A 14,076-nucleotide genomic window follows, 5' to 3' on the forward strand; every position below is an offset into this window, starting at 1 on the left:
TAGAATGCGGCTCTACTCTTGGCAGGATAAAATCCGCTGCTTTGTTTTTACTCTTTTCTATGCAATGGGAAAAACTGCTCAAAAAATGACGGAGAGGAAGCACAGTTAATGAGGAATTGGGACCTCCTACGCCAACGTGTCTCCTTCGAACTACTTTCCCGACTTATCTAAACCGCAGCCATTGCAATGCATTGCAGTCATACTCATCATCTCTCCGGGACCACCAGAAGTTATTGCTTGGGAATAGGTTAGTGCAGTTCTTCTCAACACTTGAGGTGAACTGTCTAGTGTTCCTAGGTCTAGCTTCCTAGGTGCCCTTGTCACTCCTTTCATCCTCGGAAGACGAGGCAGGTCCAACACCCCTTGCATCGACAATATCAATAGCTGACAATAGCTGATGCACCGCAATTTGACCTCGCACAGCAAGACCATATTCGCTTATGCAACAGAAATACGTGCCGGCATTGGGTGTCCGCCTACCCCCGACTTTTCCAGGGACCTCTTGCCATGCCAAGAAACCGATTGTGGAGTTGTAATAAGGGTTAACCCTTAATCTACAAGTATGCTAATAAATAAATGAAATGAAATGCCGTGGGCTCGGACACATCTTATTAAGTACGACAGCGGCGTACCAAATAGACCCAGTCTTATCCAGAAGATCTAGCCAGGGGTTTAAAGGTGACCTTCACCTGCATCCGGTTATAGTGGCATACAAGGCGAATAAAACGATTCAAAAGCTACCAAACAAAGGCTTTTCAGGGCTTTAGGGTATTTCCGAATGCATTTCAAATGCAACAGTGTAGCTCCAAGAAAACTATGCAATGATTTTCTCCAGTGGCGCATTTTATACCAATCCTTACTGGTTGATTTCGGTGGATACCAGCATACACAGCAGATCAGTGTTAGCTAATATGGTGCACCACCACCCCGTCATGTAGGCAACCAACAGCGCAACGGCGAATAAAGTGATATAAATATTTTACTCACCACTTTCGTGACTGGTTGCTCACATGTGGACCAACAGTTTTCCCCGGACTGTTGCGTTGATGTGTTGTTGTGCCTACATGCCTACATAGGATTATCAGTTACTGCAGTTCGGATGGTTTTGTGTCATGGAACGAATCAGCAACGGTGGAAGTATTAAAACGCGGAATACAGATTTTTCATCGGATTTCAAAATGGATATCAGTGCACAGAGTCCAACGCATTCTGCATTACATTTCATAAAGACGTGCAATTATTTTCTACCGGAAATAGGTATACCGTGGTTTTATGATAAGAATTACTAAATTTCAGTGGTGCACAAACACAGTTTATTACATAAAGACTGTTTAAAAGACTTATGCAATTTAGTAGCATAATTTTTATTTTATATAACTCAATGTGGTACCATAACAATCAATTTTTCCGAACTGGTTCATTATGCAACTGAAATGAGTTGCATAATGAAAAATAGTTGTGTAATGTTTATTAGGCAACTCATTTGGGTTGCATTATGAACGTTATTCAACTCAAATGAGTTGTATAATGAAAAAATCATTGTATAAAATTTTGTATGTTACTCGTTACAAAACTCGATTTATTTCAGCACGGCAAGCCTCGTTGGATAAAAGTGCAACTCGTGCTGAAAAAATCGATTTTTTGCAACTCGTCACAAAAATAACTATACCTAATTGCACTAACGATGGACTACCATTTTAATTTGAGCACAATGCACAATGGATCCATAGCCCCATTTACGAAGACAAAAATGTTTGTGCCTAAACCTTAAGTTTTTGATACATGGTGTCTTTGAGAGTTTCTTCATATTCTTCGACCTTTTTTCTCATCATTGTGAAATTAGGGTGGTCCCTCTAGTTTAGCTGATTCAAACATCTGCTTTTTAATAGTTTTATGTACGTTTACGAAATGTTCTAAAAAGTTGTAAAACAGCTTATTTGGAGCAAGTTTGCCAAAGAAACCATTATTCTATCTCTTATAGTTCCTAACTTATATTTTTTAAAAGAATCATGTTAGGGTGATCCATGAAATTCAGTTTTCTTGCAATAACTTTTAATCCATTCGTTTCTCGTAAAAACTTTGTTCGGAGCACTTTTAGGATTATCAATGACGCGTATTTTTTTCCAAAGAGCCCAATGTTCTATCTCTCATAGTTATAAAGATATTAACATTTTTCTTCAAAAAATCACTTTTATTCAAAAAGTCATATCTCAAAAAGGAGCAAATGGATTTCCAATCGTCGAATTGCATTGAATAGATTGTCCTCTGTTTTAATGATTGTAAAAAAAATGTGAGTACCTTTATTGTTTGAAACTTTTTATTGAATTTTAAAAATACGGTTTTTACATAGAAAATCAGTTGTAACTCTTAAAATCGATGAGATACAAACTTAGCGTCTTCGACAATATTGTGAGTTTTTGAATTCTCTGAAAATGCTCAGAACAAAGTATAGCGAAAAAATCAACGTATAAAATTATATTGAATAAAAACAGATTTTTATATGGAAAACGAAACATCTCAAGAAAATTCAAATCGCCTTTGTTAAATAGATCAAAGTAACCATGCCAAAAAAGTTTAAACTTGTTTATATTCTACATTTTGTCAATGGACTCAACTTGAAAAGTGATATTGAGCTAAGTTCCATCAATTAAATTTTAATTTCATCTCGTTAATTCATGAATAGCGAAAATGTGAATTACTATTAAATGTAGATGTTAACGTAAAAGCCTATCAAAGTTACATAATTTACAATATCTTGATAACCATTCATCAAGCTACTTTGATCTATCTAGCAAAGACAAGTTAAAATTGCTTGAATTGTAGAGTTTTCCATATGAAAATCCGTTTTTATTCAATATAATTTTATGCGTTGCTATTGCGATATGCTATATTTTGTTCTGAGCACTTTCAGAACATTCAAAAACTCACAATATTATCGAAGACGCCAAGTTTGTATCTCATCGATTTTAAGAGTTACTACTGATTTTCTATCGTATTTTTAAAATTCAATAGAAAACTTCAAACGAAAAAGATACTCACAATTTTTAACAATCAATAAAACAGAGTACGATCTATTCAATGCAATTCGGCGATTCAAAATCCATTTGCTCCTTTTTGAGAAATGGCTTTTTGAAAAGAAAGTGATTTTTTGAAGAAATTTGTCAATATTTTTTTAACTATGAGAGATAGAACATTGGGCTCATCGGAAAAAAATATGCGTCATTGATAATCCTAAAAGTGCTCCGAACAAAGTTTTTACGAGAAACGAATGGATTAAAAGTAATTGCAAGAAAACTGAATTTCATGGATCACCCTAACATGATTATTTTAAAAAATATATAAGTTAGGAACCATAAGAGATAGAATAATGGTTTCTTTGGCAAACTTGCTCCAAATAAGTTTTTTACAAATTTGTAGAACATTTTGTAAGCGTACATAAAACTATTAAAAAGCAGATGTTTGGATCAGCTAAACTAGAGGGACCACCTCTAAGAAGAAAAAAGGTCGAAGAATATGAAGAAACTTTCCTAAAGACACCATGTATCAAAAACTTAAGATTTAGGCACAAACATTTTTGTCTTCGTAAATACGGCTCTGGACCCATTGTGCAATGTTATGATTGGGTCTTAAAGTTGGAATTCAGGTGAAGCACATTCAGCCACATTTAGAGTGAATAACTAACACTGAAGATGACTGCAAGTGATAGTCTGTTGGGAACCGCTGGACCAATGAGTAAAATGCATTTCCAACGCTAGTGCTGGTCCAAAAGCGAAAATCTCATCATCTTAAGCCGAATAATATTATTGAACATGTCAAGAATGTTATACGACTTAAACTGATAGGAATTTCGCACTTGGGCCATCGCTAGCGCTGGAGATGCAACATACTCATTTTTTTAGCAGTTCCATTTTAGCTCAGATTTGTATATGAGTTTTGCTCGTTTTAGAGTAACTTTTTCTTCCCGACTTGGTTCCCGAGGATGGAGAGAGGCAGCAGTGAACCCAAATGTGTGGCGTAGATTGTGAACTTAGTGTTATCTACGTGAATATGTTGAGCTAATCTATATATATAAAAATGAGTTTAAAGTCGCTTTGAGGCAACAAAACTCACGAACGGCTGAACCGATCGGAATCACTCTTGCGTGGTTCGATTCGTATTCATGGTGGCTGTGTTTATATGTAAAAAAAGTCACGAAAATAAACTGAAAAAGTAAAAAAATAATAAAGTACTGATATTTCATGTCCAGGGTAGAAAATCAACACGATCGAAATGAAACCAATCTAGAGGGCCATGCTGCAATGACCTTTACAATTGTCAAACCACCACAACTGGGCAAGACAAAGTTTGCCGGGACAGCTAGTAATAGAAATAAATGAAGAATTTGACAGACAGACAGACAGACAGACAGAAATGCCGTCTGTCAAAAGCATGATATTCTTATCGTTATAGATTTTAGCTTCCAGTACGAAGACATTTCTTAACCTTCACGTACCCTACCACCGACAACTCATTTTCAAAATGCCCGCATTTTGTCAATTTTCATCCGATTTTTTTAAGTAGTTCTCAATCGATCATAAATTGATGCTAGTTTATTACACTCAAGCAGCCTTTTATTCAAAACAAAAACATTCCGGAGATATTCCGGATTGTTCTGGGGTCAGGGGTGGGAAAGAATTAAGTTTTACCAAATGGCTAAAAGTGATTATTTCGTGTGTTATTGAGGCCCTCCGCGGAACCTGTTCCAGATGTTTCGGAGCGGCCATATCTGTTGATAAATACTTTAGTCAATTTTTTCTGCCCGTTTTCTCGAAATCATGAAGATTGATACGACGCATGGCATGTTTTGGATGCAAACCAGAAATGTCCCCGATGGCACCCCCGTGGAACCTGTGCTAGACATTCCGGGGTGGCCATATTAGTTTATGCAGACTTCAGTCTATCGTTTCTGACTCAGGTTTTCGAAATCATGAAGATTGACATGTTGTACGGCATGTTTAGGTTGAAAACCAGAAGTGTACCCAATGAGGCCCCGCGGAACCTGTCACGGGGATCTGGATGGGTCCACTTATTCAAATCTGGTTATCGAAGTTGTGTTTCACTGTCCACAACAAAAATTTCGCTGAAAATCGATGGTTCAAACACAATAACAAACACTGTTCGGACGGGTAAAAGTAAAACCTTTTTTGCAGCAAACCAGTTTTATTGGGTGTAGCTCAAAACTGAAAAGAGTAGATTTATTCCATATAAGTAACAAATTTTCAATAAATTTTAGAATATCATTCCGGCTTACATTGATGGTTTCCTTCATATGAAATACCAAATCCAAACAAGAACTGTATAGAGATTGTGACTACAACCTAAGAATTCACATCGTTAGTTACATAATAAACTAGTAGAAAGAATGTAGATACTCACAATGTGTAGATAATAGTTAATATAATAAAGAAAGTAATTTAATTTAGAATAACAAATTTGCCACGCTATCAAACCAACTTTTTGTAGCCTTTTCGTTTTCCTTTCGGTCTTCTTCGTCTCCAGCTTCTAATTGTCAAGAGATCTGTCAACCCATACGTCACCCGCAGCCAATCCAGTTCTAGAGCGCAGTGGTGCCATCATTTCCCCCGCCCGTAACTCTGGTCCGGGTTCGCGGCGTTCGCCAACTTGGCCACATTTACCTCCGAGCTCCAGCACCGCCAGCTTAGTTACTGCCCGACGGAGAAGTCTTCGGTTGGTCCTGACTAGGGCCTGACGTACTCGTCCGTCTTTTCCATGTATTAAACGTTCTACAATCCCACGAACCCAAGTTCTTCTGCTGTCTCCGTCCGTAACGTAGACCAAATCTCCTTCGGCAAGCGGGTTACACTCTCCATACCATTTTGTGCGCTGGTTAATAGTGGGGATGTACTCTCTAATCCAGCGATCCCATATAACGTCGGCTAACTGTTGTGATTTTTGATACTCGTCTCTTAAGGCTGCAGCAGGATCTACATCCACGTGTGGAAATTTGCGTTCATCAGGCGGAAACCCTCGAAGGAAGTGGTTAGGGGTTAACGCTTCCGCCTCTGCAGATTCCTGGGGCATGTAGGTTAACGGCCGAGAGTTTATAATTTCTTCAGTCTCAGCTAAAACGGTCAACAACATTTCGTCCGTTAGACGTCGGCCATCCTCGAACGCCTTCATTACTGTTTTTGCGGATCTAACCAAGCGTTCCCAGCACCCGCCCATGTGGGGTGCTGAGGGTGGATTGAAATTCCACTGTGTTCGCGCATCGGTGAAAGCTTCCGCACAATCGGTGTCAATCTTCCGACCAATCAGACCAAACTCTTTGCTAACGGCCTGAAAATTGGTACCATTATCCGAAAAAAATTCTAGTGGTACTCCTCTGCGACACATGAACCTGCGTATAGCCATAATACAGGATTGACTAGTGAGATTATGTGCTTCCTCCATGTGAACGGCTCTGGTAGTCAAGCAAGTCATCAATGCTACCCATCGCTTTTCTGAGCGCCTTCCGACCGTTACGTGGACCGGTCCAAAATAATCAATTCCCACGAAGCTAAATGGTCGCATTCTTGGAGAGAGCCGTTGGTTGGGCAATGGTGCCATTCTTGGAGTAGTAGGGCGACACTTGTGGACTTTGCACCAAACGCAGTCTTTTGACACCTGTAGCACCGCTGCTCGTAAATTTGGGATATAGAAGCGTTGGCGTACTTCATTTACGACCGTTTCTCGATTGCCGTGACCGAATTTCTGGTGGTAGGACATCAATAATTTCTTCGTCACGTCGTGGTTCTTCGGCAACACAACGGGAAACTTCAACTCGAAGGGAACAAACTCAGCATAAGCGGACCTTCCTTCCATCCTTATTACGTTATGTTCGTCTAACAGCGGGGACAGTTTGAACAGTGGGCTGCAACGTTCTAAAGGATGCATCTTTTCGACTGGCAGATCTCGATTTTTGGAAAGGGTTTTCAACTCATCTCCAAACGCTTCTTGTTGCGCTGTTCGCCATAGGACATTTTCAGCACGAGAATATTCACCTTGTGTGAACGGTATTACGACCCCCACCACAGGACGTTTGACGATCTCCAACAGTTTCGATGTTGCTGGTACGGCTGCGATGGTTTCTCCTTGCTTCTTCTTCCGGCAATTTGCAATGAATCGGAACACGCAGATAATGGATCGGACAAGAGTTCTCCAAGACGAGAAGCGAGTAGTATCTACGACTTCTTGCGACAGAACAATTTCGTGGAAAAGATGAACCGCGCGAAGCTCTTCCTTCGGGTTAGGCACTACTACTTCTTGTGACGGCCAATGATGCTCCGGATAAAGCAAGAATTCTGGACCATTTACATATTCACCGTTCGGGTCCAGAGGATGACAAGATTTCCATTTGGTCAGTGCATCAGCGATATTCATCTTACCGGGAATCCAGCGCCAATCGTCGGTGGTTGTGTGGGTGAGGATCTCACCTATGCGAAAAGCCACAAACTGCTTATATTTTCTGTGGTCGGATTGAATCCAGGCCAGCACTGTGCGAGAGTCAATCCAAAGCAAGGTTCTTCCTATAGGGAGTGAGTGGCCTGCCTTGATGGATTCAGACAACCTACAGTATCGGACAATAAAAATGCACCAAAGCCGATTTCCCATACAAACTAGTCAACTTTAGATTGTCATATCTCAGTTACTTCTTGACCGATTGTTTTCAGGTTTTCTGTGACGAACTACAAAACATTTCAATTTTCAAAAACTATAGAAAAAGTACAGTGATTACTATTGTTACAAAAGTTACAGATAGGTTGAATTTTGACAATAAAAATGCACCAAGACAAAAAATGTTCTAGCAAAAAATGGTTACGTCATATAAGTATGGTGTCTTCAGCAAATATGTTCCTTGTGTGATGACGAATAAGTTTGCTAAAGATACCAACATGATTAAACTTCAACATTTTTTGCTATACATTTTTTTGACTTGGTGCATTTTTATTGTCAAAATTCAACCTATCTGTAACTTTTGTAACAATAGTTATCACTGTACTTTTTCTATAGTTTTTGAAAATTGAAATCTTTTGTAGTTCGTCACAGAAGAACTGAAAACAATCGGTTGAATAATAACTGAGATATGGCAATCTGAAGTTGACTAGTTTGTATGGAAAATCGGCTTTGGTGCATTTTTATTGTCCGATACTGTAGCTCCAAGTACCGCTGCTAACAATTCGAGCCGGGGAATAGACAAATGTTGCAACGGAGCAACTTTTGCTTTAGATGCAACCAGCGCTGTCCGGGGTTGGCCGTTAAGGTGAATATATAACGAAGCCATCCCTCGAATTTTCAAGAGCACAAATCTGAAGAACCAAATGATGGATAGTGCTGAAAAGTTGTTCGATTGGTCACCACCAGCGGGTTACCAATCGATCAAGTTTTCAGCGTGGTGAGACATTTGGTTCTTCAGATTTGTGCTCTTGAAAATTCGAGGGGTGGCTTCGTTATACAGGGTGTTTGGTTCCGGGTTTTGGATATTTTCAGGGCTGATAGGTCTTGATGAGAGATGAAAAAGTTCCCATGGAACATAGGGTCGGAAATCACTGCTAAGTGAGTTAATCACATTTTAAGTTTTTAATTTTTGGTTATCTTTGAAGTCCTATATCTACTAAACTATCAATCGTACAAACTTTCTCAGCGCACGAATTGAAAGCTAATTACTTCTACTTTCTTAGTCTCTTGGACGTAAACTTTGTAAAAATAGTTTAAAAGGCCTTAAATTGAAAAATAATGCAAAATTGGTCGTAAAAATCGACTCTTTTTTGGACATTTTTGATGATTTAAATATGAAAATGAAGCTTTTGTTAAAAAAGTTCTTCTACAAAACATGCACGAACTTATTCCCTAAAAATGTTTCTTTGACACCAAAACTCTATCTTTTGTAGTTAAGCCAAAAAATGTTTTTGAAAATAACGTTCCAAATTGCATTAACTTCATGCCAAAACAATGGTCATCACCCTATCCGTCGTGCGTTCGTGTGCTGTTGCTCCACGGCATGAGGACGACTACTGCTGCTGCACGCTAAAACTGCTCAGCACTAAAATGTGTAAGACCTACTCATAAGTGCATAATTTCCAGTCCACACAAAAATGTGTAGCAGTTACACATTCTCAAAAAACAGCTCGTACACTCTTCTAGATGCGAAATGTTGATTTTTTTTTGTTTTCCAAGGTCACTAGTAGTCCTACCTAGATTGGCGTGCAAAAATTTTTGCGATTTTAACAATTTTGCGGACACTGGAGCTGATTTTGTAAATGTGCAAGGGTTACACATTTTTGGTGTAGTCTGGAAATTATGCAATTTAGTGCTGAGCGGCGTTAGCGTGTGGCTTGGCTGCTGGTGATGTCATCGCATACAGAAAACGAGCTCGCTCTTTGTCGCGTCACATCTCCGCCTGTGGAATCATTCGAGGCGGAGTTTGGATTTGCGCATACTAAGTGCGACGTGCAGTTAACTTGTTTTTCGACGGAGCGAAAGGAAAGCGCCGACGAAAGTGTATTTACAAGAGCAACCATTTAAATCCTTCGCACTCGTAGCTCTCACGCTAACGCCGCTCAGCACTAAATTGCATAATTTCCAGACTACACCAAAAATGTGTAACCCTTGCACATTTACAAAATCAGCTCCAGTGTCCGCAAAATTGTTAAAATCGCAAAAATTTTTGCACGCCAATCTAGGTAGGACTACTAGTGACCTTGGAAAACAAAAAAAAATCAACATTTCGCATCTAGAAGAGTGTACGAGCTGTTTTTTGAGAATGTGTAACTGCTACACATTTTTGTGTGGTCTGGAAATTATGCACTTATGAGTAGGTCTTACACATTTTAGTGCTGAGCAGTTTTAGCGTGCTGCTGCGGTGCTGTTCAGATGGGGGGCCTGTGCGTGCGGCAATTTAGAGCAGGCACTTATTTGATGCATTTAATTTTTTTTTGTATGATGTGCAAGGATAATGATTCTTCTTATTTCTTGCATAATATTCCCACTGGGACAGAGCCTGTTTCTCAGCTCAGTTGTAAAACATACAGCAATAAATTCCTTTGGAACCAATCATGGGGGATCCTTGGGAAATGATACCTTTGGGGAATCTAATCAACAAGTTGGCCATTTTAGAAGATATTGGGGATTTTTAAGGAACATTGGGGATTTTTACGAGATATTGGGGAGGGTAAAGGGAACTTAGAAATCATGGAGGTCCTTGGGAAATGATACCTTTGGGGAATCTAATCAACAAGTTGGACATTTTAGAAGAAGTTGGGGATTCTTAAGGGACATTGGGGATTTTTAGGCGATATTTGGAAGGGGAAAAGGGAACTAAGGAATCATGCGGGTCCTCTTAGGAAAAGTTGGGGATTCTTAAGGAACATTGGGGATTTTTAGGAGATATTGGGAGGGTAAAGGAAACTTAGGAGTCATGGCGGTCCTCGGGAAGTGATACCTTTGAGGAATCTAATCAACAAGTTGGACATTTTAGGAGAAGTTGGGGATTCTTAAGGGACATTGGGGATTTTTAGGAGATATTGGGGATTCTTAAGGAACATTGGGGATTTTTAGGAGATATTGGGGAGGGTAAAGGGAACTTAGAAATCATGGAGGTCCTTGGGAATCTAATCAACAAGTTGGACATTTTAGAAGAAGTTGGGGATTCTTAAGGGACATTGGGGATTTTTAGGCGATATTTGGAAGGGGAAAAGGGAACTTAGGAATCATGCGGGTCCTCTTAGGAAAAGTTGGGGATTCTTAAGGAATATTGGGGATTTTACGAGATATTGGGTAGGGTAAAGGGAACTAAGGAATCATGGGGGTCCTTGGGAAGTGATACCTTTGAGGAATCTAATCGACAAGTCGGACATTTTAGGAGAAGTTGGGGATTCTTAATGGACCTTGGGGATTTTAAGGAGATATTGGGGATTTTAAGGAGATATTGGGGATTTTTAAGGAACATTGGGGTTTTTTAGGAGATATTGGGGCGGGTAAAGGGAACTTAGGAATCATGGGGGTCCTTGGGAAGTGATACCTTTGAGGAATCTTATCGACATGTCGAACATTTTAGGAGAAGTTGGGGATTCTTAAGGGACATTGGGGATTTTTAGGAGATATTTGGGATATTTAAGGAACATTGGAGATTTTTAGGAGATATTGGGTAGGGTAAAGGGAACTTAGGAACATGAGGATCCTTGGGAAATGATACCTTTGAGAAATCTAATCAACAAGTTGGACATTTTAGGAGAAGTTGGGGATTCTTAAGGTGCATTGGGGATTTTTAGGCGATATTGGGAAGGGGAAAAGGGAACTTAGGAATCATGCGGGTCCTCCTAGGAAAAGTTGGGGATTCTTAAGGAATATTGGGGATTTTTACGAGATATTGGGTAGGGTAAAGGGAACTAAGGAATCATGGGGGTCCTTGGGAAGTGATACCTTTGAGGAATCTAATCGACAAGTCGGACATTTTAGGAGAAGTTGGGGATTCTTAATGGACCTTGAGGATTTTAAGGAGATATTGGGGATTTTAAGGAGATATTGGGGATTTTTAAGGAACATTGGGTTTTTTTAGGAGATATTGGGGCGGGTAAAGGGAATTTAGGAATCATGGGGGTCCTTGGGAAGTGATACCTTTGAGGAATCTTATCGACATGTCGGACATTTTAGGAGAAGTTGGGGATTCTTAAGGGACATTGGGGATTTTTAGGAGATATTTGGGATATTTAAGGAACATTGGAGATTTTTAGGAGATATTGGGTAGGGTAAAGGGAACTTAGGAACATGAGGATCCTTAGGAAATGATACCTTTGAGAAATCTAATCAACAAGTTGGACATTTTAGGAGAAGTTGGGGATTCTTAAGGTGCATTGGGGATTTTTAGGCGATATTGGGAAGGGGAAAAGGGAACTTAGGAATCATGCGGGTCCTCCTAGGAAAAGTTGGGGATTCTTAAGGAACATTGGGGATTTTTAGGAGATATTGGGGAGGGTAAAGGGAACTAAGGAATCATGGGGGTCCTTGGGAAATGATACCTTTGGGGAATCTAATCAACAAGTTGGACATTTTAGGAGAAGTTGGGGATTCTTAAGGGTCATTGGGGATTTTAAGGCGATATTGGGAAGGGGAAAAGGAAACTTAGGAATCATGCGGGTCCTCTTAGGAAAAGTTGGGGATTCTTAAGGAACATTGGGGATTTTTAGGAGATATTGGGGAGGGTAAAGGGAACTTAGGAGTCATGGGGATCCTTGGGAAATGTTACCTTTGGGGAATCTAATCAACAAATTGGCCATTTTAGGAGAAGTTGGGGATTTTTAAGGAACATTGGGGATTTTTACGAGATATTGGGGATTTTTAAGGAACATTGCGGATTTTTAGGAGATATTGGGCATTTTTAAGGAACATTGGGGATTTTTAAGGAACATTGAAGATTTTTAGGAGATATTTGGAAGGGGAAAAGGGAACTTAGGAATCATGGCGGTCCTTGAGAAATGATACCTTTAGGGAATCTAATCAACAAGTTGGCCATTTTAGAAGATATTGGGGATTTTTAAGGAACATTGGAGATTTTTACGAGATATTGGGTAGGGTAAAGGGAACTAAGGAATCATGGCGGTCCTCGGGAAATGATGCCCTTGGGGAATCTAATCAACAAGTTTGACATTTTAGGAGAAGTTGGGGATTCTTAATGGACATTGGGGATTTTAAGGAGATATTGGGGATTTTTAAGGAACATTGGGGATTTTTGGAAATATTGGGGCGAGTAAAGGGAACTTAGGAATCATGGGGGTCCTTGAGAAATGATACCTTTAGGGAATCTAATCAACTAGTTATGTAAAGAATTAGCAATAAGTTAAAATTCACAAATACAAAGAAATTAAAAAAAAAAAATAATCAACTAGTTGGCCATTTTAGGAGATATTAACCCTAAAAGGGATACCTTCATGGCCTCAGTTTCGTCACCTCGCTGAGTGTGTTCCATCAAAGATGAGCTCTGAAAGGCGCCTGGGGTCCAATGGACCCCAGGTTTCTTTTTAAGGGTTAAGGATTTTTAAGGAACATTGGGGATTTTTACGAGATATTGGGTAGGGTAAAGGGAACTAAGGAATCATAGCGGTCCTCGGGAAATGATACCTTTGAGGAATCTAATCGACAAGTCGGACATTTTAGGAGAAGTTGGGGATTCTTAAGGAACATTGGGAATTTTTAGGAGATATTGGGGATTTTTAAGGAACATTGGGGACTTTTAAGGAACATTGGGGATTTTTAGGAGATATTGGGAAGGGGAAAAGGGAACTTAGGAATCATGGAGGTCCTTGGGAAATGATACCTTTGGGGAATCTAATCAACAAGTTGACCATATTAGAAGATATTGGGGATTTTAAGGGACATTGGGGATTTTTACGAGATATTGGGAAGGGGAAAAGGGAACTTAGGAATCATGGGGGTCCTCTTAGGAGAAGTTGGGTATTCATAAGGAACATTGGGGATTTTTAGGAGATATTGGGGAGGGTAAAGGGAACTTAGGAATCATGGCGGTCCTCGGGAAATGATACCTTTGGGGAATCTAATCAACAAGTTGGACATTTTAGGAGAAGTTGGGGATTCTTAAGGGACATTGGGGATTTTTAGGAGATATTGGGGATTTTCAAGGAACATTGGAGATTTTTAGGAGATATTGGGTAGGGTAAAGGGAACTTAGGTATCATGAGGATCCTTGGGAAATGATACCTTTAAGGAATCTTATCAACAAGTTGGACATTTTAGGAGAAGTTGGGGATTCTTAAGGGACATTGGGGATTTTTAGGCGATATTGGGAAGGGGAAAAGGGAACTTAGTAATTATGCGGGTCCTCTTGGGAAAAGTTGGGGATTCTTAAGGAACATTGGGGATTTTTAGGAGATATTGGGGAGGTTAAAGGGAACTTAGGAATCATGGGGGTTCTTGGGAAATGTTACCTTTGAGGAATCTAATCAACAAGTTGGACATTTTAGGAGAAGTTGGGGATTCTTAAGGGACATTGGGGATTTTCAGGAGATATTGGGGATTTTTAAGGAA

General features: G+C 39.6%; 1 protein-coding gene across 1 annotated transcript in view; it reads left to right on the forward strand.

Annotated features, from left to right (window-relative positions):
* The window catches only part of LOC109424542 (uncharacterized), a 33,511-nt gene that overhangs the window by 237 nt on the left and 19,198 nt on the right, over window positions 1-14,076 (forward strand). The window contains exon 2 of the mRNA XM_019699722.3: window positions 1,077-1,257. Within this exon, the coding sequence (XP_019555267.3) occupies window positions 1,077-1,257 (181 nt within the window). The remainder of the gene's footprint in view (window positions 1-1,076; window positions 1,258-14,076) is intronic.

The sequence above is a fragment of the Aedes albopictus genome, chromosome 3 (genome assembly GCF_035046485.1).
Source record: "Aedes albopictus strain Foshan chromosome 3, AalbF5, whole genome shotgun sequence".
NCBI classification, from domain to species: Eukaryota; Metazoa; Arthropoda; class Insecta; order Diptera; family Culicidae; genus Aedes; species Aedes albopictus.